The sequence below is a fragment of the Melospiza georgiana genome, chromosome 16, assembly GCF_028018845.1.
Source record: "Melospiza georgiana isolate bMelGeo1 chromosome 16, bMelGeo1.pri, whole genome shotgun sequence".
NCBI lineage: Eukaryota > Metazoa > Chordata > Aves > Passeriformes > Passerellidae > Melospiza > Melospiza georgiana.
In genome coordinates, this window is record NC_080445.1 from 3,868,217 (window position 1) to 3,892,274 (window position 24,058).

Consider the following 24,058-nt stretch of genomic DNA (forward strand, 5'->3'; position numbering starts at 1 on the left):
AATTAGAGAGCCTGTGACTGAAGAAGGGATTACTAAAAAGGCACAGGAGATTAAACAAGTTTTCTTGTCAGTCTCTGAAAAGCCCTGCTCCTATTTTCTAATGGACTCCCTCAGTCAGGTCCAGCAGGCAGGGGCTGCTCAGGAGCAGGTGGTTCATCTGCCAGGGCTGATAACAGCACAGGGCTGAGCAGGGAGGGAATGCAGCACTCAGCCCTGATGGCTCTGCTCCGAAAAGTTTATCATGGTTTAAATTAACAAACGTGGCAACTGTTGCTCAGGGCTTTGCAGTTTCTCTTGCAAAAGAATCCTCTCCAATTCCTGCAAGGCAGCCCTGAGTTTTGAGGCTCTCTGTCTCTCACAGGTCTGTAACACGGGGAATTTTTGGAATTAAAGGGTTGCTGAGTTCCAGGGTGCACAGATTTATTTCCCATTTCAATCTGCTCAGATCTGGAGATGACTTGGGAAAGAGGTTTGAATTTTATGCTTTCTTTTTGCTGAGAACACCTACTTTCCTGCTATACCTTCAATGACAAACAGACACAATGGCATTTATTTCCAAATGCATTTCTGGGAGATATTTCTCCTTTGAGTATCAAGTGCACTCAGACTCAGCAGTGAACCTTGAGTCTTGGATGACATCTCAATAGAGAGCTTGGAAAAATAAATAGAAACCTTCTTTCCAGCGAGGAAGGAATAATATATTTTCAGGTTTGACATTCCTTCTGCTTTCTCTCCCTGGAGAAAGGAGAAGAGATGGGCAATTGGAACCAAGGGACGTGGGATCTGTATCAAGTTACATTTGTAATTGGACATCCTTTTTATCACTTACCCTGCATTTGTCACACCGATTTTAATTTTAGCAATAATTTTTATAGGATGTATTGGGAAGGAATTGGAAGAAGTGGCAATTATAAATAGTCCAGTAAAAAGGGTATCCAAATTCATGGATAGATGGCTGACAAAGGCAATACTCTGCATTCCTGGCAACCCACTGGGGGTTTATTATAAGTGGTTAGCTCCCCTCTCCTGCTTTTGAAGAAGACAGAACAATAATAGCTTTTTCTCTGATGAAAGGGAACAGAAAGGAGATGAACTTGCTGCCAGGAATAAATTGCCTATTTTTGTATTACATTGTCCTTCCCATATATTTTGCATAGAAAAAGAGCCTAAAAGATTTTACTATATGTTGTGACATAACAGAGCTTGTAGAGGGCTTTGATTTTCCAACAATGCAGCATTACCATACTTTGCAGTCACATTCATACAACAAAGAGATCCTCTAGCTCGGGCTGCAGACAGGCTGATATTGAGCAGTGGGTATCATCAGGCACAGATAGTGGTAATTCTGCATATTTTATACATCCTGAGAATCCTCAGGATACTTTGAGCTGGAATCAGCACAGTTTCCCATCAGGTGAGTGATACATGGTGATAACTCAGCTTTTGCAGCTTTAGGAACAAGCCTTTTTTCCTCTGTATGTATTTCAGGCTAGTGTTTACAGGACTATAAAGTAAGCTAAATGAAGCTGGGATGTTTCATAACATGCAATTACTTTCAGGATCAAACTCTGTGACTTGCAGGGATGCAAGAGAAGCGGGGGGCTCATCACCAAATGTTTCTGATATGCAGTCGAGAAATTCTACCAGGAGAAAAACAAAGTCAGTGTAAAATTAAAATCTATCTCTTGCAGAATAGAAACATCACTCGCAAATGTTTTACCTCATGCAAATCAAATCAAGTGATGTACATGGAGAATAAACACATTTAGAGAGAAGACAAATGAATGAATAGAGTATCTTGACTAGCAATTAGTTTCTGTGCCCAAGTACCATCAGTGCAAAATTGATGAGCAAGGTAACCTTTGGCTGCACTTTAGCAAGTTCTTCATTAGTTTTCTGGCTTTCCTTTGCAAATATTTTATTTCTTCTTTCATGCTGAGGGAGATGATCCATCCTGTCTGCAGCACCAATGTCTCTGTGCTGTGCTATCCACGCAGTTCCTTCCAGCAAAGAAACACAACCTTTGTCCCTGACCCAGCCTGACTTCCAGCGGGGGCAGGCAAAGGAAGAGGGAGTTTTCTTTCCTTCTTTTCAGAGATTTGGAAACTGGAACACTCAGAGATTAAATAATTGAATCAATTTGAACAGAAATCAGTAACTGACTTATTTGTGCCTTTGGAAATTCCTCTTGATGGGCACAGAGGTGGAGGAGGAACTTCCTGGGGGGAAAAAGGTGGGGAGAGATTTGGAGTTGTCAGGCAAGGCTGTGTGGGACACAGTTATCCATTGGTGGCTGCTCCAGTCTGTAACTGGTTGAGAGGCCTCCTTTGAACATTTGTCTGCCATTAGTGCTACTCAAGGCACTGAAGTGTAAGTGCTCATCGATGGGAATGTGCATGCCCTGTTTGTTAATGCTCTGCAAGGGGGAATTATCCAGGAGAACAGGGAATGTTACAGATCTGTCATTCCTATACAAGCTGGAATTTAATTTAAGCTTTACTTCAGACGTTTCCTTTCCACATATTTTCTTCTTCATTTCACTCCTGTTGTATCGTGTATCTCTCTTCCTCGCAGATCTGTGCTGCTGAGCCAAACAATAATGATGAAAGCTGCAAGGAAATGCAATGTTTTCTGGCAGTATTGCACTACCTGCAGCCCTGCTTTGAAATGAAATGTCACAATTCAAGGTATTATTGAGTAACTTATCAGTTACTTGACTCCTCTGAAAGAGTGGGTCTGATAGATTCCTTTAATTCCTCCAGGAAAAACAGGAGATGGGCGATCAGCAGCAGAACATCAAAGGAAGTAGAGAGGCAGGATTTAGAGGCAGTCTCCGTGCATGGAGAGCCAGCCAGCACAGCTGGAACAGCTGGGGTGCCTCAGCAGGGCACACAGGATGAGCCTCTCCCAGCCAACTTCTAACTCAGATTTTGTGGACCATAAAAGAAGCTCCTCAGTGGTCAGTGGGGAACTGCAAGTAAATCCAATTCCTGTGCTGTACTGGACAGCTTTTGCTATTCAGCATTAGGAATCTGTCCTGCTACTGAAGTGTTTAGCACATATTTATAGCTTTGTTTCAAAGTCCAAGCTTTAACATTCTTTTCAATCTTTACTCTGCCCTCCATTCAAAAACTGCCTCAGATAAGAGTGAGCGTGGTTATGTAGCTGCAATATATTCTGAATTGTCTTCTGCTCTTGGATTCCAACCAGCAGTAAAATGCACTCCGGGAGGAGAGCTGAGGAGTGCTTAATTAGAAAAAGAATGTATGACCGCTCTTGGCAAATGGGCATCTGATGGAGCCTTGGCACTGTCAGAACGATGCTGTATCAAACAGCCCTCTGCACAGCAAATCTCAGAGGTGAACTCATTACACTGCCAACCACACAATTGCCATCTTCTCAGAGACATCAGGCATGACCAGCAGAAACAGATGCAATTTTAGTTGAATTAAAGCGTGCGTACTACTCAAGAAAATAAATAAATAAATAACTGTACATAAAACATTACCTTCTTTTTTTTTTCATTTGATCTGCTCCACACATGCACCAAACCCACAGCTGTTGCTTTTAATGATAAAAATAAAATGGAAGTGCACTTCACCCCAGTGGAATGACAGAAATAGAAAATATGGAACCATGTAATGACATTTTTATAATCCTTTTCCAGAGCAGAATGGCACTTTAAACATGTTTTTGTTTTTATTTTTAAAGATCCATAGGAATAAAGAAAGTCATACATAAAATTTTTTTTTCCCTAAAAAACGATGTATAAAGAGAATGCAAGAGTAAGCAATGCCCATCCAGGGAGCAACTATTCTGATAAATGTTTAACAGAGAAAAAATACTAAAAGGAAGAAAACATTTTCTTGTTTTCAAACTTTGGCATCACAGTGCAGCACTTGGGCTTTATGGGGAAGCCCTACAGCATGGGGTGAGAAAAGGATCCAGGTTTAATTTAATTTCCCTGAAAAAAAACCACCACACCAAAAAGTCAGAACTGCTGCTCTCCACAACACCCAGAGTGAAATGTTAGAAAAATACCTGAGGGTGTCTGAAAGGCAGTGTAGGGAATATTTAAGCTGGAGCACTCACATCACTTCCAGCCGCGCTGTCCTGGAGTCGTTCCCTCCAGAAGAAATGACCTCACAGGTGTAATCCCCGATGTCTCCCGACCACGTCTGGCTGATCAGGAGGGTCCCATCCTTCTCCACTGTGATCCTGGAACTGCTGGATGGGTTTATTACAGCATTGTCCTTCTTCCAAAGGTACCTGAGTGTTGCAATGCTTCAGTTATTGATCACTCGTAAGAACACCAGAATAGATTTATTTGAACTTTGCTGGAAGGGATCAGCTCCTGTCATCACGTGTTAAAAATGACAGACCCCTGAAGCTACTTTCAAGAGCAGTGCCTTTTACAAATTTAAGTTTTAGGTCAAGCGATCAGAATGAAAAATGGAATTCCATCTGAGATATTATGTATTTTACAAGGAAAAGATGAAGCACTCATACACATCCAAGTTCTTAAGTTCACCCCCACCAGAACATTAACTCTGCAGTTAATGGTGGGTGCTGGCCAGCTCAGTAACATTGGACTGCCAGCATCAGAAACTTGTTGAAGGTTTGCAAGAGCTCACATATCAAAAACACCCCTCCCAACACATCACAGAGGTGTGGAGAGCCACAGACTCAATTTCCCCTGATATTTTTATACCCATATTTTTCTTTCCAAAGTTCTTTCTGCAGCTCACCTTTCAAGCACTCTCCAAGCTCTTCCTTGCATTTTATTTCATTTATGTTGCTTTCAGACTACATTAATTTTTATGGCAAATTTATTTTCAAGTTTTGAGTTTTGTCTAAATGCTCTAATTCAAATTTTAATAGTCCAGAAAAATTTGGGTTTCCTTTACATGGTTAGAACAGACTATAAGTCCAAGTTATTGAGTTGTTTCCACAAACATGGGCATCTCTGGTGTGGCTTTTATGCACCCCAGAGTAAACACTTCTGAAATCCTATTCCTTCTCTTTGGCTTTTACTCTCATTAAGTATCAGCCTCTGACAAGTTGGTTTTATTGATAGTGTATTAACCTTGACAGTAAAATCATGGAAGGCTATATTGAAGTCATGAAGTGGAACATAGCTCATTGTAAATAATACATAAGGCTGAAATGGAAGATGGGATTTATATGATTAATGATACAGTGTACAACCTTATAATGCAGTAATCAGGGGTTTGGTGTGAAAATCTGGGGTCCAGAAACTTTTCACCTAGTGCTATCCATACAGCTTATAAAATGAAACTGGGATAAACCACACAAAGGAGAAATGCCACCACCAACCTGATTGAGATTCTGGGGTCGTGCGTGGCCTCGCAGCGCAGGGTGGCCGTGGTTCCTTTGATCACCGTGCTGTCCTCGGGAGGGCGGACAATGGAAGTGCGATCTGAAAGGAGCACAGCTCAGGTGAAATCAGAGCCTTTTGCCTCGGCTATTCACTCCGAGAGCAGCCACCGAGCCTTTGTCATTCAAAGCAAGAGGGACACAGCTCTTCAACCCTCTGCTGTGAAGGCTCCCCTCCCTCTATAGACATTGTGACACCATGTGGGGTACAGCATCTCAGGGCATGAGTTCAGCCCGGTGGAGAACAATGGTAAAAGTCTCCAAACTCTCCCTTGGCTTGTGCAAGTGTCTGTGGCAGCTCCCTAAAATCTCAATGAGTGTGTGGCAGCAAACACTGAGTCAAGGAAACGAGCCACGCTCAAAAACACAAACAAGACCCAAGGAAAATCTGCCCAAAGGAAAATGCACTTGAAAAGTATTGAGAAAGAGGTAAACTTAAACCTACAACCTCATCAACTCCAGGGCCGTGGAGGAGCTCCTGGAAGAAAAATCTTCCATATCAGAAAGATGTTATTTACTCAAATGTTTCAGAACATTCTTACTCAAGCCCCTCCTAGAGGCTCAGAACACAATAATTGCTGTAACTACAGCAACCAGATCCGGTGTGAAAGATCCCCATTATTTGTCACACACAGGAGGAGCAGCAGAGAGCATCAGCTGAGGCAGGGAGACAACCAGGATGAGCTTGGAAGATATGTGGATAATGTTAATAAGTCCCAAATCCCTACAGAGATAATCAGCATCTACTGAGATATCTCATACATGCACAAGGAGGGACCATCAGCAAGATCAAAAGCTGACTCTAAATAGCATGGAATTTTTAGCATTACTCCTGATGCACATATGTAAGACTTCCGGCTTTATAATGGTGCTGTTGCTACACAAACATCAGGTTATATTCACTTTTCTTCCCCTCATGCAGTACAATGAACAGGAACTATCTTTAATACCTGTAAGAACCATGGCTTTAAGAATTAATAGGAAGGATCTCCTTTAATTGATCCATACACCTGGATATCATTCAGTTTACAACATCCTGAAATTCCTACCAACTTGATATTGTCAATAAGACAAACATGATGGCCACATGACACAAATACATTACAGTTACTGCCAGGAATGTTTTCAGGTATTCCTAATTTCAAAAGGAAAAATGTGGCTGATTTAGCTTGCAGAGTTTGGGGATTAATAAATGCCAAATATGTACCACACATCAGCAGCACAATCAGTACTTCAAGTGCTGGAGAGGAGAGAAGCCACAACATTTCTTTATTAATCCTCATCATCTTCATTATTTTCAGTTGCTCTTAGTCCCTGCTCAGGGATCATTATTTTGTACCTTGAGTAGTAAAAACCATGTTATACTTCAATTGAACTCACTTAGGAGTTACACAGGTGAACCCCTTGGAGCAGACTCACTTCCTCAACAGAAGAAATATAAATATATAGAGATCAAGGGAAAAAGGTGAATAACAAAACCATTTCATAGGATACCCCGTCCCACACCAGTCTGTAGCGTGAGGGGTTAGCTGAAATCTGCTACACTTTGATTTGGCTTCCAACAGCACCCAGAGCCACAAAAAATAAAAAAGTGTGAGGAGAATCCCATCTGTTTTGACTGTGGCCACTGCCTCAGTACCAGCACAGACTGCTCTCTGCTACCTGCAGACTCCTGGAGGCAGAAACCACCTGCAAGCAGCCAAATCTACAAGTTAAAAGCTCAGACTTGCAATGTGAGACACCAAAGCAAAACCTGACTAAAACTGTAATTGTGATTGAAGCTCTATTTAAATACACTTCCTTTCACAAAATAGAGATTTATATGCATAATTCTCCAAACAAAAAGGGTATTTGTGATAGGCTTCCTAAAATAGACACATTATTCCTATTAAATCATACAAGTAACGCTATTAACGAGAAAAGCATAATTACTAATGAAAATTTCCTGAGCCTACAACAAAAACTGATTAATACTTGATTAAAGTTAGACTTTAAACAAAGCATTATCCTTACTCCACACTGTCAGCTTCACAAAAGCATTCAGAGCTCCTTCAGAGTTGGCTGCACAGCAAGTGTAATTGCCAGCATCCTGCAGGAACACGGGCGTTATCTGGAGCCCTCCAGACTCGAGGAGAACGAAGCGAGGAATCTGCACCGAGCCACTGGCTAAGATCTGCTCTCCTGAAACACATGGGGAGCAGCATGGTTAGTGTCAGGCAGATCAGGGATCTGCAATTCCAGCTCTTCCAAAATGTTACATCCTTGTCCAGGCCAGCGGCTCATGATGAACCCGCTGCTCACGGGACCAGGGGAAGGGAGAAAGAGGCACTGAATGGATCTATAGGATCTCAGTAACAGGAATGGACAGGAAAATGTGGATTACAGCTCTTCTACATGTTAATAACTGGCTACCTTTCTTCCAGGAGATGGCAGGTCGTGGAGCCCCTGAAACCTCACAGGTCAGTACTGCAGTCATCCCCTCAGTGACCGTGGTGTCCTCTGGGGGCTGGATAAAGGTTGGCTTGATGTCTAGAACAAAAAATTCAAACAAACTCAATGCCTCACCTCTCAGAAAGATCCTTTAACTGTTACTGTGGATTACTTTACATCCACTTTTATAGAGCTGATCATGGACAAGGACATGACAATAAGACATGAAAACCTTTCAGCAGTGACTGTAACCTTTTCTTATTCATCTCCCAGGAATTGCCTAATCCTGTTTATTACCTACACAGAAAATAAAAATCTATCAGTGCTTGTACCTGTACAAGTTAGATAGGTTAAAGAAAAAGGAAGATAAAGCTCAAAATGAGTGTTTGGGGGGAACTTGAGAAATCTAGATAAACAAAACTATTTTCCTTCATCTTAATAACAGAGTTCTTTAAGATGAAAAGCAACTTGAGAGAGGCATTAACTTTGAAACTTAAATGTCAGCCAAAAGAATTTAGAACCTGAGCCTTATCCAAGACATTTTCTAAGTTTCTTTCTCTCTTATTTTCCCCCAGTTGCATTTTATTGCAGTTTTTTCCCCTGCAGTTTCCTAGATCTATATTGAACTGGGGCTGATTTATTTTCTTAGGCCAGTAGGAATTCTGGTCAGTATGTGCAAAGTGCTCTTGGGCTAAAAATCAGCTTCCTGAAGGGAAGTTTAATATTACAGAAATGACTCTTAATAATCACTGTTAAAAGAGTACTAGGATTTGTAATTCTTCCTTAGAGAAGCATGCACTTCATTAACAAAACCATTTAATCTGACTTTTTGGCCAAAAAAGACATTTAACTTGAACTTTCTTTCTTTTCCCTGACCAAATGCAGTTGCAGACAAAGGCAAATAAAATGATAGCATGCACAATCATGAAGCAGTAGCTCAAGTTCAGAATGGAATTACATTAGAGTGGAAATTGGAAGGAAACGAAGGAAAGATAAATGTATTTCACGATTAATTTTGTTTCTTTTCGCTAAGATCTCTTTTTGCCATGTGAAATAGGGGAGTTCACGTCAAGCCAAGCTCTCCTGATGTCATGGAGAGATTTCCAGATGATTCAGCACATTGTGCTGTGCACAGGGGCATTTTGGGGTTCCTTACAGCTGGAGCATCTACCCTTGACAAGAAATCAGAGTTCTGCCGGTTGAACTAAGGCAGCTATGAGAAACGTGGTGGCTGTGGGGTCACCTACAGGGACGACCCCTCCTGCAGCCCGTGCCAGCACTGCCCACTCACTGGTGACATCCAGGTAGGTGTAGGTGTGGATCTCCCCGGCCTGGTTGCTGGCGAAGCACTGGAAGATGCCGGCGTCCTGCGGGCGCAGCGCGTGGATGCGCAGCCCCCCGCTCAGCAGCACCTTGTACCGGGGGTTCTCCAGCCTGCTCAGGGGCACCGAGTCCTTGTACCACACCAGGGTGGGGATGGGAACACCTGCTCGAGCAAAAAGAAATCACTGTTAGTCTTTGCAGAGCGTGTTTTAGGTCGTATCCCTGTTTTCCTGTCTTTCTACGCCAATTCTTTGTATTTTTTCCAGGCTGCTTTAGATAAGTGGAGGCTGCATCTCACATTATCAATGGTTGTAACACATTGCACGACATGAGGGAATAAAACCAGCAAATACTAAGGGGGAATGTTGAGAAAACATGTTATCAAATTACTTTCTTCACCCAATCATATTTCATGCTACTACAAAATAAGATTTGGAGCAATTTCATGTTGAAAGCCAGAATCATGCTCCTTAAACAGCAGCAGTATGGCAACACAGCCAGTCTGTAAGACTGTTCCATCCCAAATAAGATTCCTCTGTGCTTCTGTAGCTAAGATAGCTGGAATACAAAGGAAATGGCAAATTAAACATGAAAACTGAAATGCTCACATGGCTGCACTTGAGTCCCAATTTAGCAGCATAGTTTAAGCCAGTATACAAACAACATATTGTCAACAATAGGATGGCTTTAAATTGCTATTATTTTTATTCAGTCTCAAGCTTCACCTGCTATTTGAAAAAAAGCAGGCATAAAGAGAAATAAAATTCCTAGCCTAGATAAAAGTTACAGTCCCATTTATTCCTGTTTTCTTTCATGTGCATGTTCTACAAACCCTGACACAGTTATTTCACACATATTTTTGTTGCTGTCATGTCCCCGTCACCTGGGATGAAGTGGCTGTAAATTTATTATACACAAATAGTGTAGGATTCACTTTTCTTCAAGAGATGTCAGGGGCCTAGAAGAGTCTTAGACAGCTGTCCCCATCCTGCTGCTCATATCAGACAATGTTTTATGTTTACATCCCAGAAATCCCCACTTGCTCAAATGCTGGGGATTCAGCGCAGAGATCAGAAGTGAGGCAGGTATTTTATTACATAATTAGTTAATCACTGAGTGACTGAGATTGGAAAAGACCTCCAAGATCATCACCTCCCTGAGCACCTCTTTCCAATACCTGACAGCCCTTCCTGTGAATAAATGCTTCCTGATGTCCAGCCTGACCCTCCCCTGGCACAGTTTAACACCATTTCCTCTCATCCTGCCCATTGCTCCCAGGACAGCCTGACCCCCGTCTTGCTACAGGAGGGGGAATTGTGCAGAGCCAGAAGGTCGCTCCTGCTCCTCCTTTCCTCCAGGCTGAGCTCCCTCAGCTCCCTCAGCCTCTCCTCACAGGATTTACACTCCAGAACCTTCTGTTCCTTTCCCTGGACACACTCCAGCCCCTCAATGTCCTTCCAGAACTGGGCACAGCACTTGGGGTGTTTTTGAACACTTTTCACTTAAAAACTCAGGCCAACACAATTTCTTGTAATAAGGTAAGAGACCGCAAACTTAAATTCATGGGTGGGTGAAATTTGCCCAAATAGAGAAGAAGTGTCACTGAAGCATGGAGGATGGGATGTCACTGATGAACTGAGCATCTGCAGACAATGAATTTCACTGCAATGCTGGCAGTCACTTGATGTTCCGAGAGCTAAAGTGCCATGGGAAGATCTATATAATCATCATTATCATTTTAAAACTCCCAAAGTTAAATACTACTGGTGTTCTGCTTCCATTCACATCTTCTCTCAGTGTACTTATTCTCTTTATACAGACAAAACTGTATTAACTCTGGAAGGAATGTACAAACAATGTATGGAAATGACTGAAAAACAACATCCAATTGCTGTTGTTACTTTTATAAACACGTATCATTTACTTCAATCACCTCTGATGCTTTTGTTCTGCTGATAAAATAAAATGTACTCATGATGCAGATAATCATCTCAGGAAGAAACTCACTATGTAGAAGTGCATTGTCTGATAGAGAATAGACGTGATGTAGGAGCTGGCAATAGGCATAATTTAAATTTCATACAACAGCCCATATACAGAATTAGCGTAAATTTCAATGTTCACAATTCTCGGTGAGAGTGTTATTCATCTCTTGAAAATCCTCCTGGGCAAATACAAATTATCACTGAGTAATGAAGAAACAGATGATGCAAAATGGAATAGTTCTCCTGATGCTGAGAAGCTCAGAAATGATTTCAAGTTTAAATAATAGCAACTCCATTTTCCCACACATTAGACTTGATAGGCACCAAGGAAATAATGAAATCCTGCATTCAGAACACTGAAACCTTTAACACTGGTGTCATTCCATAAATCCCATTCTACTAACAGTATTGGCAAACCTTCTAATCCTATAATCACTGTGAGATACACCTCCTATCACCAACTCAGCTGACAAACTGAATATTACCATCTCTATTTCTCTACTTTTCAGTTACGGGTATCTTCCTCCACTCAAAGTTATGAGTCTGAATAATAGGATCTTATCTGAGCACTCTGATGCCTGTCAGCAGCATTCAGCTGGGCTTTAGTGATCTTCCCAGAGAGATTTGTCTTCCAAGTTGTACACACATCCTCGTCTAATTTTGCTACCTGTTTGGCTGTAAAAAATGGTTAAACCCAGCTTTTCTCATCTTCTACCCACCCCACAACCTTTCCTCCCCACACAAAGGAATTTTGTTTTTTTTCTTCTCTAAACATCTTCTGGTGAAAAAATTATGAAGAGAAGAAAACCCTTTAAAGACCTTTTGCATTCTACCTTTCCAAGAAGTATGGGCCCGACCCTGCTGCTCAGGAGGTGAGAGTGGCCTAAAAAACTGGCAGAAATAAATAAAATAACCTTATTTCTCAGTTGTGTGCAGCACTATTCATTTTTCACAGACAAATTAATCTAGTGTCGGGGGAGAAGGGAAGGCAGGAAACAGAGATGCTGGTTCTGGCTTTGCCACTTCTTCTGTAACCTTGGGCAAATAACTTATGGAACCCAAGGCTCAGCTCCTCCATCTGTGAAACAGCTGCTTGACTCTCTGCCAAATTTCACTTAAGAACCTCGATGAAAGACTCAGAATATTCACTGTGTCATCTTTGTTATTTATTTTTAACCGCCTCCTCTAGATCCCAGTGAGCTCCTGAGGAACCCCCAAAGCATCTCTTCCATCTCCTTCTCTAAACACGTAGAACTGAAGTCCAATTAACTGTGCTCCCCAGACAGCACCACCGCTGCCTGCAGCTCCAAACTTTCCACAAGCAAATCAGAAAGAGCATTTAAAGGAAACCCATTGAACATTCAGGCAGCATCAGCCACTGCTGGAAGATAAACAGCAGAGCCTGGTTCCTGTGGCCTGATACCCTGAAACTCCATTACAGGGAGCTGCAAGCTGCAAGTTGCAATTTTATTTACAGTTAATCTCTGCTTATACTGTGAAATTAATCTGTCTCTCACACACCCACAGTGCACGAAGTCTTGGCAAATGGGCTTTGTGCACACAACCTGATGGGGCTAGGGGAAATACAATCTGTCTTCCATTTACAGCAAAGGTAGAGGGCAGCTCTGCAGTTTCCCCAGTGCTTTGTTCTCCCAGCTTGGAGCAGGAGGCAGCAATCTTCATTTACCCTCTTTTAAAGTGCTGGCAATTGCTAGATTTGTGTAATAATGGATCAAAATTCCACTATGTTTAATTCTAGTACCTGCCCCTTATATGTGTTACAGATACTCAACAAAATAATCCACAAAGAAACAGGTTTTCATGCTCCTGCACCACATATATCATCAAATCAGATGTGCACTACAAGAGTTGAACAGAAATAATTAATTTTGTCTAACAAGAGCTCCCATATCTCCAGTGAGAATGGTTATGAGTGCCCCATTAACCCCCTTGGGAACTAAACTGCTCAAAGAAAAAGTGAAGGTAAAAGGAAGAGTTAAAGTCAACCTCAGGTCTCCCTGATTCCTCCAGGTTTTGAGTTGGGTAGTCTTTTTTTTTTCTTTTTTTTAATTCATGAAAAATATTTGAAACAGCAGATGGGCTCTTGGGGAACTCCACTGACAACAGGTCCTGCTGTGTTTTGCTTAAAAAGCTATTAATGAACAAGAAGACATTGTCTCTTATCATCTGATAGCTTCATTTCCAGAAGAGCTTTTTGTAAGAGATCTCATCACAGGCTTCTGAAATTCCAAACCAGCCACAGCACCCTTAACACACACACACTTGCTTATCACACAGTTTGCAAAGACTCCTAGAAAAGCAGTGCTGACTCTTTCCTACATAAAACACAAGGAAAAATGCTTAAATCACAGTGGCAATAACACAATCACGCAGTAAAAATGTCTATTGGCTGTGATTTGGAGGAAGACACCACAAAAATAAGCTGTTAGTTAGGTCTGGGTGCTTTTTTAATCAAGGATGTGATCTTTCTCCCTAAGGACCTCATGGCATTTTATGTGCGCTGCTTCTTAAACTCAGCACCAGGGAAAGTGAGACAACAAAATATTCAGTCCCTCGCCAGGGTCACATAGAAATTTGGTGACTTTGAGAAACCTGCTCTAAACATATAATGACAACATCTTCTACTTTACCAGAGTGCTGAAATAGGTGAGAATTGCATTTCTGTGGAACTCGAAACATGATTTTAGTCAGGTGGAACTCTAAACTTTTGAAGCCTTTTATATCATTAAACCACCTACCAATTAAAATCTGCCTGTAATAGTCCTGCAGATTTCATAACTACATTCAGATGTCAGAGCTACTGACATTTCTATTGACTATGAAAGCTCCCTAACTTTTAGAAGAAAGGGCATTGTGAGTGTTGAAAATAAGAACTGTTTGCATTGCAAATGATGGGTTCCATAACCGTGCTGTCCCCTCAACCCATTTTCTGGCTCAAGATATTTAAATCTCTTCTCTAATGACTCTGAAGCACAGGCAGGATCCCAGAGCAACAGGAGCAGGACTTGTGCTCCCCACAGACAAACATCAACATGCCGGCATTATTCCAAATTAACCTTAATTACAAGAAATACCCAATTTTCCAAAGGGAAAAGCCAACCCTCTTTGTTGTATATGGGACCTGTGATAATCAGCAATAAAACAGAGACTTCTAAACATTAAAAACAAAGATGGTTTGTGTAAGATGATTTCTTACAGACTGGACACACACATGCCATCAATCCAGGTTTGAACACTTTTGTGCACTCACCCATGGCCTGGCACAGGATGTCCACGTCCTTCTCCACCTCAGCCAAAATCACATTCTGGGGTTCAGCCGTGAAATACGGAGGTTCTTGGGGAAAGCAAACAAAAGTCAACAAGCAGAGCCACAGCAAAGTGAAAAACAGGCACTCATTAAAAAATATTCATCACAGAATCTCTCCACAGGTGGTGCATCTGATGTAAGGGGTTACAAACAGATTTGTTTGTCTCTATTTGGAGGTGGGGTTTTTTTGGTAGTAAAAGCATCATAAAAATAAGGCCTGACAATGTTTGCTATGCTGAGCATGAATTCCAGAGTGGAGTCAATGGAAGGTAAAGATTTAGGGGTTTGCACTGCAAATTAATACCCAGAGCAGGGGCTACTTTTCATTTTATAGGACTGAATCATTGAACGTGTTAATTTTTTGCTTAGAAAGGCCCTCCCGAGAGGTTTATAAAGGTTTATATTTACAATGTACATTTTATAGGATAGTTTGCTTCAGTATCTAGACTGCATTTCACCTCAGCAAGGCATGAAGTATGTCAAATAAAGTGCCATGGCATGTCACAGAGTCGACATTAGAGGACAAGTGCAGCATAATTAAAAGAAATTCCTCTGAACTGTTTTATTTCGAGAAAGCAAACAGATTTAATGCCTTAATTGAAGTTATAGTAATAATCATAAAAATCCCCACTTTATCATTAGGGCTAAAGAAAAGATATTAGATGTTTAATTAAACAAAGACCAGACTGCAGAAATTGCCGAGTATGCTGGCATGTAACTCTTTCTTCTATGCAGCATAAAATTGAAGAGCATCATGTCAAAGTCCCAGAGGCACTAAGGTTGCAGCCATTATCATGGTAACTAAAGACTGTCATAGTTTGTTCAATGCAATTATCATCTGAGTACTGGTTTTAGAAGGATTTTACTTGATTATAAATGCAGTTCTTCTGCAGCATAACAAAACTTACTGCTAAGTTTTAGGAAATACAGAAAGGCAATGTAAGTAGCTTGTGAAACTGAGTTACATGTATTTCCATTTTAAGGAAATTGAGTATGTTTTAAAATACATAAGAAGCTGCAAGATCCAAGGTCATTTGAGCTGACCTGCTCTCAAATCTCTTCACCAAACACGACTGGAAAAAAGAAGTTGTGTTATTGCTAGGGCATTACATTTTAGCAAATAAAATGAAAACCATATAAATTTATCCTGCAAAATCTTGTTGCTACCTGCAGTATAGCAAACGTGGCTGTCACACTGTGGGGTGACATCAGGAGACACCAGGTTAGAACAGAACCTCCCCTTTCCCAGCAGTTCTTCCCTCTCACTACAATAAAATACTTGCTTGGGTGTACAGAACCGGGGTCTTGTCTGAGCACCAATGGATATTACAATTCTGTATTCATTCCAAATAAAGCCAATCAATATTAGTCTTCAGCATGCCATGCAGGGGAGGAGGGGAGGTTGCAAACAGCCTGGAATAGTTGTTTACCCAGCAAAACCAATAAAAACAAGCAACTTGATTTATTATATTCTAATAATATACATGTGTTAACATTATTGATCCTCACTGCCTAAATATAAAGCTATTAATAAACATGCATAATAAGCTGTGATTTATTGCATATGATCTCACGCGTTAATCTCAACAACAAATTGAGAAGCTGAACATTTAATTGAAATTCACTGATGGCACACACTTTGACATGTGTGATCAGCTAAGTTGCTGAGTCCTCTGCAATTCATCTAAGTCCATGTTTTCACTCTGAGCACTCTCCTTCCTCTCACATCATCCTGGTGTTTTCCTTGTGCTCCATTTCTCTGGATATTACTTTTTGAACTTCCAAACTTTCAGTCCAGCGTCCTTATCTGTGTTCTGTCTGTGTCCACACATTCATCTCCCAAAATAAAATCTGAATCTTTCATTCTATGGCAATTTGATGTGATTGTGGGGTGAGGACAAAGCAACACTGGGCCAGGAAGGCATCCAGACACATACTCACAAATCCAGACATTCCCTTCTAAGTTTGGGCTTTTTCTGTGAATGTCTCTCCAGTCATTGAAGTTTATCATTTGCTCAGGGAGGTCTTGACTGCAGCTTTCCTTTTATAAAGGATTCTGCCCTTAACAGGCCAATCTCTAAACTTGGCAACCTTCAGGCACCAGCTCTCAAACTTTCTCCTGGATCAGCAACATACTCACACACCAGTGATAAATTTGCAGATTTATCTTCACTGTGGGCCTGCAGTCCAGCTGCAAAGCACTTGATGTGACCTCAAAGATGCTGGTGGTTCCATGACCTCTGTTTATGTGCTGCTGCACAGCTCCTGCAGTTCCACCTGGCATATTTACACTGTTGTCTTTCCCAGTGTCCCTCCCAAAATCCCAACCTGCAACGTGCTCCTTCCTTTAAATCCCACACAGGCTGTTTGACACCCTTTGTGACATTAAGAGATGCTTGGGGGAGCAGGTATCAAGCACTGAATTATGTGACAAAGAGCCTGAAGTCAGTGACAACTGTCACTTAGCAAACGGGATGTGATGGTATAAAAAGAAGACTCACATCAGTGTTTCTGAGAAAAGCAGCAAGAAACAGAAGCAGACAAGACAGAAAAAGAGCAGGAGCAGCAGAAAGATGCAATCTAAAGGCCACAGGCAGATCCCAGAGGACTTTAGGTGCCAACAGATTTGATTTCTAGTCTTGAAGCCCAGCCTCACCTTTTCCCCCAGACTAAAGGCTGCTGAGCTCTGTTCACAGCAGCTGGAGGCATTGCCAAATGCTGCATCTGCCACAGACACAGCAGCTGCCCACAGACAAGTCAGATCCCATTCTTGAAAGATAAGCACTGATACAGGAAAACCTTCCATGAGCAACTCTGCAGTTTATGGCCTGTACTGACAAAAACTGACAAGCCTGGGTGGGATGACAAGGCTGACTGATAAGGGATTTCTGATTGATAAGGAATTTCTGGAAGATCCAGAATAGCACATGGGCACCAGAGCTGTGGTAAAGTCTAACATACCTGGAAAATTAGCCATGCAAGGAATGAGGGAATTCCAGGAATATTGGTGTAGGGATACACTAAGGGGTTTTGAAGCAAATAAGAGTGATTTCAGACAGCACCTCATCATGGCTGGGGTCGGAAATGACCCCTGGAAATTACCCAGACCAGTCCCCCTGCTAAAGCTGGATCATCCAGGGCAGGCTGCAGGTGTGTTTTTACCATCTCCAGAGAATGACACTCCACAACCTCTCTGAGAAGCCTCTTTCAGTGCTCTGTCACCCTCCAAGTAAAGGAACCTGAGTTTTCCATGCAGCTGTGCAGCTTTTCCACACCCATGTGCCATTCACCAGCAGCATGGATGCTCTAAAGGTCCTGTGGAGTCAACAGAGCTCAGGCTGTGGAGCAAACAGCTCCATTTACAGGCGCTGAGCAACTGAAACCTCAGCTCCTCACTTTTCAGAGGTGTCAGATGTATCATCAGCATGTCAGGTTTTGTGCCCAAGGGCCTGAACGTCCAGCATTAACTGCAAGGGAGAAATTCAGAGTATCTGAATTTGGGTTGTACAGCACCTGGTGAATGACTGTCAGAAAGAGGCCATAAAAATGCAGCACTATTTATAGGGGTCAGATGGCATTCTGAGGGGGCATTCTGGGTGGCTGTATATATGACTGCACTGCATATTTATAAGGCTTGGTTTGAATCACACTGTATGAATTTAACATTTATTGTTGTAGGCAATAATCATGTGTTGAAATTTAATATGTGTGGTGAAATTATAGCATCTTCCAAAGAATATAATGTGCCAGACACAAGTCCCCACACACTGCAATTTTTAGGAATGACAGTAATTTGCCAGTATCAGGTCAAACATTTAAATTTTTTGGAAATTACAGAATCACAACAGTTAGAATAGGAAAGGAGCCATTACTCCAAGTTCACCCTGCTGGCATTGTGGTGTGTGGCAACGAGAGGGGTCACAGCCCACATTAGGCTGAAAGAAACAGATACTGCATTGTTCAAATATTGTATTGGTGTTTGACTGATCTTCACTAAAATGTCAAGTACAAGCAAGGGGGGAAAGAGTATTTGACTATAAATGGGTGTTTTTAATAGTTGTTGAGGGTTTTGGAGTTTTTTTTTCCACTCCAGACATCACTGGAAAGATGTGTCTCAGAAAAGCCCTTGGGAGCCTGCAAAATTTGATCCTGTTCCTACTTCCACCATGCAGAGTTACATGGTCACTGATTTTAACATTCAAAAGATAGCAGTCAGCATCCATTACATACCCTTCAAGCTGCACTGGAGATGTGTGACCTAATCCTAGATACACACATGAAAGTCAGAAAGAACAGAGAAAGCCCCAGGGGCTCCTCCAAAGCTGAAATTCCTGAATCTCTCAGAAACTCAGGGCTGCATATTTAAGACGAAAATTGAACCTTCAACACGGAAGCCTTCCTCCAGCATTACCATAAACTAATTTATTTGGTGAATATCTTCTAAAGGAAGAGGAACTGGAAGCTTGACAGCCCCTTGTAGGTATAAAGTCTGTAACTCCAGACAGAAGGTCAGACTGGCCACGCTGGGAGAGAAGCCCCATTGTGGATGCAGGTACAGCAGGCTCCTTGGAGCAGGAAGTTTCTTTGCATGAATATCAGCTTAAAACAGAGAGAGATGAAAAGATCCATGTGGTTTCTTGCTACCCCTACTGTGAGCTGCAGCCTGTGTGTTCTGAAATAACAGCCCAGGGAACACATGTCCTGTCTGCAGGGCTGAAAGGAGGAAGAACTTGTTGGGAATATCAGAGACAGAGCTGGGCTGCCCAGAAGTCCCGCTGCTCCTAGGTCCTGCTGCATTTAGGCCCAAGGCAGAATGTCTGTGTTCATCTCAGAACCTCTGAGGCTTGACAAATCAAAAGCTGCAAATATTTCTTTCCTTTGAGCCCAAACTGTGATTAGGCGAGTCCAAAGACATTTCGTATTATAGTTTTCCTGAAAACTTATTATTTTCTTACACAGTAGATGAACACAGTCATCAGGATCTTCCCCTTAAGCACCACACATGAAAAATTATTTCCAGTGCTTTCAAAGAAGGCATCTGCAGTGTTTCAAAGTGTCTAAGCTGGAGCCACGAGTGCTGCTGCTGTTTCCAGAGGTCTGAGCACGAGGCACTGAGGTGCTCGTAGCTACAAAGGGAAATAACTCCTGCTCTGGCAGTTCTGTACACACAGTGAAAATTCCTGAGCAGCAGAACTGCACAAAGAAGGCCCTTCAGCATCTGGACACTCCTGGAGAACAGGGAGGAAGGAACAGCCCCACAATCCATGTCAGAGCCCAGCCAGGTGTGCCCTTCGGCCACCACTGGAATTTTTCTGCGTTCCTGAATCCTGTGGTCCCACAGACTTGAATTCTCCCAAGAAGAGAATAAGATGTCTTTTAATGTAGATCTCTGGGCACAAAACACTCTCCAAAAGAAGGGGAGCCCTCTGACTCTGTTTTATTCATTTGTATTCCTTTGGACAGACCAATAGGGCCTCAGCCCTCAGTTCTGCACAACCACTCATCAGGCCAGGCCCTTTTTTCAAATTGTTTTTCTCATTTTTTTCAGGTTTTACTGTCTGACTACATTTAATTTAAAGAGCAGTTTGGATTTCATACAGTGGAAGAGTTTGGTTCCCCATTTTTTAAAACTCCTAAAATTCATAATTTCCCGTAGAACAGTCATTTAAGAAATGACTATTGCCATTTGTCACTAAAACTTCCAGAAGTGGAGCAAAAGAATTTAAGATTATCTCAGCTTTCAAATTGGTTTGTTCATGGGAAGACTCTTTAAATTACTTAATCTTCAAACTGTTAGTGATAAAACAAATGTGCTCTTATCTAATCTGCAACAAATCTTTCCCAAACTGTTACTCTGCCAAGCGAGGAACATGATACCCTTTAAAAATTTATAACAACTGCAGCTAATAAAACCAAGGTTTGGAACCACCTCAGTTTATCTTTTCTGGAACAATATGAAGATGTCAGGGAGCTCTTTGCCACGTTCAGAAGAAAAGTGCAGCAGCACACAGCTAGAGGATTTTCTTCTTGTTTATGCAGTACTACTCTAATACATTGGAGATTCAGGCTTTTCCAGTAGTATTGTGATTTTAATTTACAGACTGAGATATATTCTCAGAAATATCCAGAAAAACTTCTGAGATAATATGCTAGGTCACAAATAATAATTTGTTGAGTAGATGCCTTTGTGCTAAGTTCCACTGCCTTCTAATAGAGCTCTGGTTGCCATCTGAGCCACACTCAAACTGTGTTACTTCTCTTAGCTGGGAAAGTCAAGGACTGATATATTTGGAAAAAAGCTTCAATTAACTCACTGTTTGTGACATCTTTGATGCATCTTTTCATTGCTACCCCTGTTCTACCTGTTAATCACAAAATATTTTTCTCTCTTGATCCACAGAAGCTTTCACATCCATGCTATTGAGGGGCTGCATTTGATTTCTCCCATTCTGCAAACAAACCTCTTCTTTTAAGCTAATTTCCTTTTTCTGTTAGTTGAGACCCCCTCATTAAGTCCACGCTGTGTTATTCTCCCAAGAAGTACAGCTCATTATCAGCTCCCAATCTACACATCCACACTACAAATATTTTATGCATGCAAATGGACAAGCATTCCTGATTCTCTCTAAGTACTGCCCCCATGGACTAGGAGAGATACACTGCAGAAAGCCTTAGGTTTGAATCTTGTCTGCACTTTCCTCTAGAACCCATCCCTTGACTAATTAAATGACAGCCAGATCCATCCAAGAATTCTAAAGCTGAATATAAGTTATGCATTAACTACTAATCCTTTGATTTGGCTCCCTGTTTAGAATTAGAGATCCATCCTGCAAGCTCAAGAAACTCATAAATAAAGAAATCTATCAGGCTTTGCTGACACGTTGAGTAAACACCTGCATCTGAAGTGTCGTGTTCCATCAGAAGGAAATAAAAGTAATTGGTAACCAATTTGTTTCTGCTTTCTTTCATCTGCTTGTTCTTATCTACAGACCTTTTCATAACTTCATTCCCTGACAGCCTCCTAAAACTGGATAGGAAATAAATAAAACATTTAAAAATAAGACAGCAGGTAAGCAACTAAAGCACTGCTGGTTTAATATGATTCCCCAGTGATTATTTTTCAGTTTTATTGTAACTGTATTTAAAAATTCTTTCGATTAACCAAGAGGCTGCTTTAAGTATTGCATTAGGCTGGATCTGACATCACAGCAACAAAGGCAAACCAGCTACAATAAAATCTTATGAATAAGAAAGAGTTTGAACAAAACCTATAAATAAGTAAATCCATCTCTGCTCCTTAAAGAGAAGGTAATAACTCCAAGGAACAGAGGGCAAGGAAAGAGACTGGAACCAAACTTTGTCCAGCAGGTAATAAATATAACAGACACACAGTGCTCTAAATGAATCTGGAATGGAGCTTTGCAGAGGGAAGAGCTGCTTTCTCACTTAACAGCAGCTACTACATATTGCTTTAGCAGAATACAAATCATACAGCAGCCTTTAAAATTGTATTTTCAGAAGGCTCAAAGATGTAAAGAATCGTGGGCTGCATTCCCTCTGCAAAGCTCCAGGAGTGCATGTGCCTGAGCCCTGAGCAACGCTGAGACTGCTGGCACTGCCAGGGCTCCAGGACACTGGAGCCAGGACACTCCAGGACACTGCCCAGGACACTCCCACAGATAAAAGCTTGACTTCACACAATCATGTCTGGCTGCAAACATCTCATGTCCCTAGTCTAAACCACCCTCTTTCAGTCTAAAAGTCCTAAACCACCCCGCACTGTGTTAATATTATCAGACATGCCAGGAGCTGCCATTTCCAAATTCCAACCTCCTCCCTACAGCAACACTCAGAGAGGAGGTGGTGGTGGAAACAGGAGGGAAAGGGCAGCAATGCCCCCTTTGAAAGAATTAATTCCAAAGTTTCCCTGGGAGCTGGAGGTCCAGCAAACAGAGCTGCATTAATGGCTTTTGCTTCCCTGTCCTGTTGCCTCAGCAATGCTCTGTGCCTGCAGAACGTCCTTGGCCCCCGACTGGCATCCGCAGCACACGAGCACAGGAGTGCTCCTAAAAGACTTCTTGCAAAAATACAGGCACTTGACATATGAAAACTGGGTATAAGCAAGGCAGGAGTTAATCAGGATTTAATGCACCTAAAAGCCAAGCTAGGGAAGCTGCCCATTAAGGATTTTACTACTGTATTTCTCAAAATTCCCATTAAATGTATAGTTTCGCAGGGGATTTACAATCGCAGCAGTGTTTAAAAAAATCTATTTGATGAATTTATATTAGCAGGGAAGAACGGCTGAATTAATTTGGAAGATAACCCTCCTTCACCTCCTTTGTTCTGTTCTCTGAAGAAAGGTTCAAATGTAAGGTCAATGAAATATTAAGATATCAATTTTATTTCCTATTATACCTTAGCCCAGAGCCTTTTTTACTAAAAAACACATTGCCTCGAGAATTACCCAAGATAGAAAGGAAAGCTTTAGCTCTTGCTGGCTCCTCTGTGCTCTCTCTGAGTTTGGCTTCACAGAAGTACATCCCCACATCAGCAGAGGTCGGGTTGGTGATAGTGAGGCGTCTCCCAAAGCTGCTGATGCCACTGGTGATCCTGATCCCATTTCTCTTCCAGGTCACGCTCAGCCGCTCAAGAGGTCTGCCAAAAAAAATTACAAGAATAAAATTGTAAAACGTATATACTACAAAATAATCTCTGTGTGCATATATATATGTTTATACACATGAGGAATCTAATATTACAGATTATAAAACTTCTTTAAGTCTTCCTCTATCCCCAAAACACACTGTTAGAAAGTAAATACATGTATAACTTCTACACATCAAGGACTACAGACTACTCAAGTGGCATTATGCAAGTACAGCTAATTGATACAGCAATAGAACTTAAGTGCTAATAATTTGATTTCTCCAAGCAAAAGGAGTAAATACTGCTATGGGAATCAGCTGCATGAGAAGTGCTTTCATTACAACTCAATTACCAAAACAATATTAATCATATCAAGAACATCTCTGCCCTCAGAGGGGAAAGTAAATCAGTTGGTCTTATCACCCAAGGACTTCAACTATTCACTTCCACTGAAATTCAAAGCTATTCAAGGCCAGCTAGATAGAAACATAGGAGGAATGCTGTGAATTCTGTATTACAGTGCATTGCATTATGAACAGTTGAGCAATAATCACGGCAAAATGAGAGTGTCTGAAAAAATGACTTCATAGGAGATCCTCACTGAATTTATTTACTAGGAAGCACCAACTGTTTAACAGCATCACCTCTGCTGTTGATAGGCAACAGCTGAAATATTAACCCTCACCATAATTTTTTCCTTAAGATAATATCTGCTGCTTGAACCGCATTTCTTTTCCTTTCCATGCGAGGACCAGGTGGGAAAGCACCCCTGCCTGACCCTCATTTGGCCAGAAAAATCAATAGGTTTAATTCAGTAATGCTGGACAAACAAGATCACTCATAAGGTCGCTCTGAAGAGCGAGCATCCTGCGTCAATCTCCAAATTATTAACAATAAAAAAATGAAAACAACATTTTAGAGAGGGCAGAGTCCCAGTGAGAGCTGT

The 24,058-nt window shown here is 41.5% G+C and overlaps 1 protein-coding gene across 1 annotated transcript in view; it reads right to left on the reverse strand.

Annotated features, from left to right (window-relative positions):
• Window positions 1-24,058, reverse strand: part of SDK1 (sidekick cell adhesion molecule 1) — a 384,823-nt gene that overhangs the window by 129,468 nt on the left and 231,297 nt on the right. The window contains exons 7-13 of the mRNA XM_058035661.1: window positions 22,931-23,121; window positions 14,407-14,490; window positions 9,119-9,313; window positions 7,810-7,926; window positions 7,411-7,578; window positions 5,338-5,440; window positions 4,093-4,269 (exon numbers count right to left, since the gene is read on the reverse strand). Of these exons, the coding sequence (XP_057891644.1) occupies window positions 4,093-4,269; window positions 5,338-5,440; window positions 7,411-7,578; window positions 7,810-7,926; window positions 9,119-9,313; window positions 14,407-14,490; window positions 22,931-23,121 (1,035 nt within the window). The remainder of the gene's footprint in view (window positions 1-4,092; window positions 4,270-5,337; window positions 5,441-7,410; window positions 7,579-7,809; window positions 7,927-9,118; window positions 9,314-14,406; window positions 14,491-22,930; window positions 23,122-24,058) is intronic.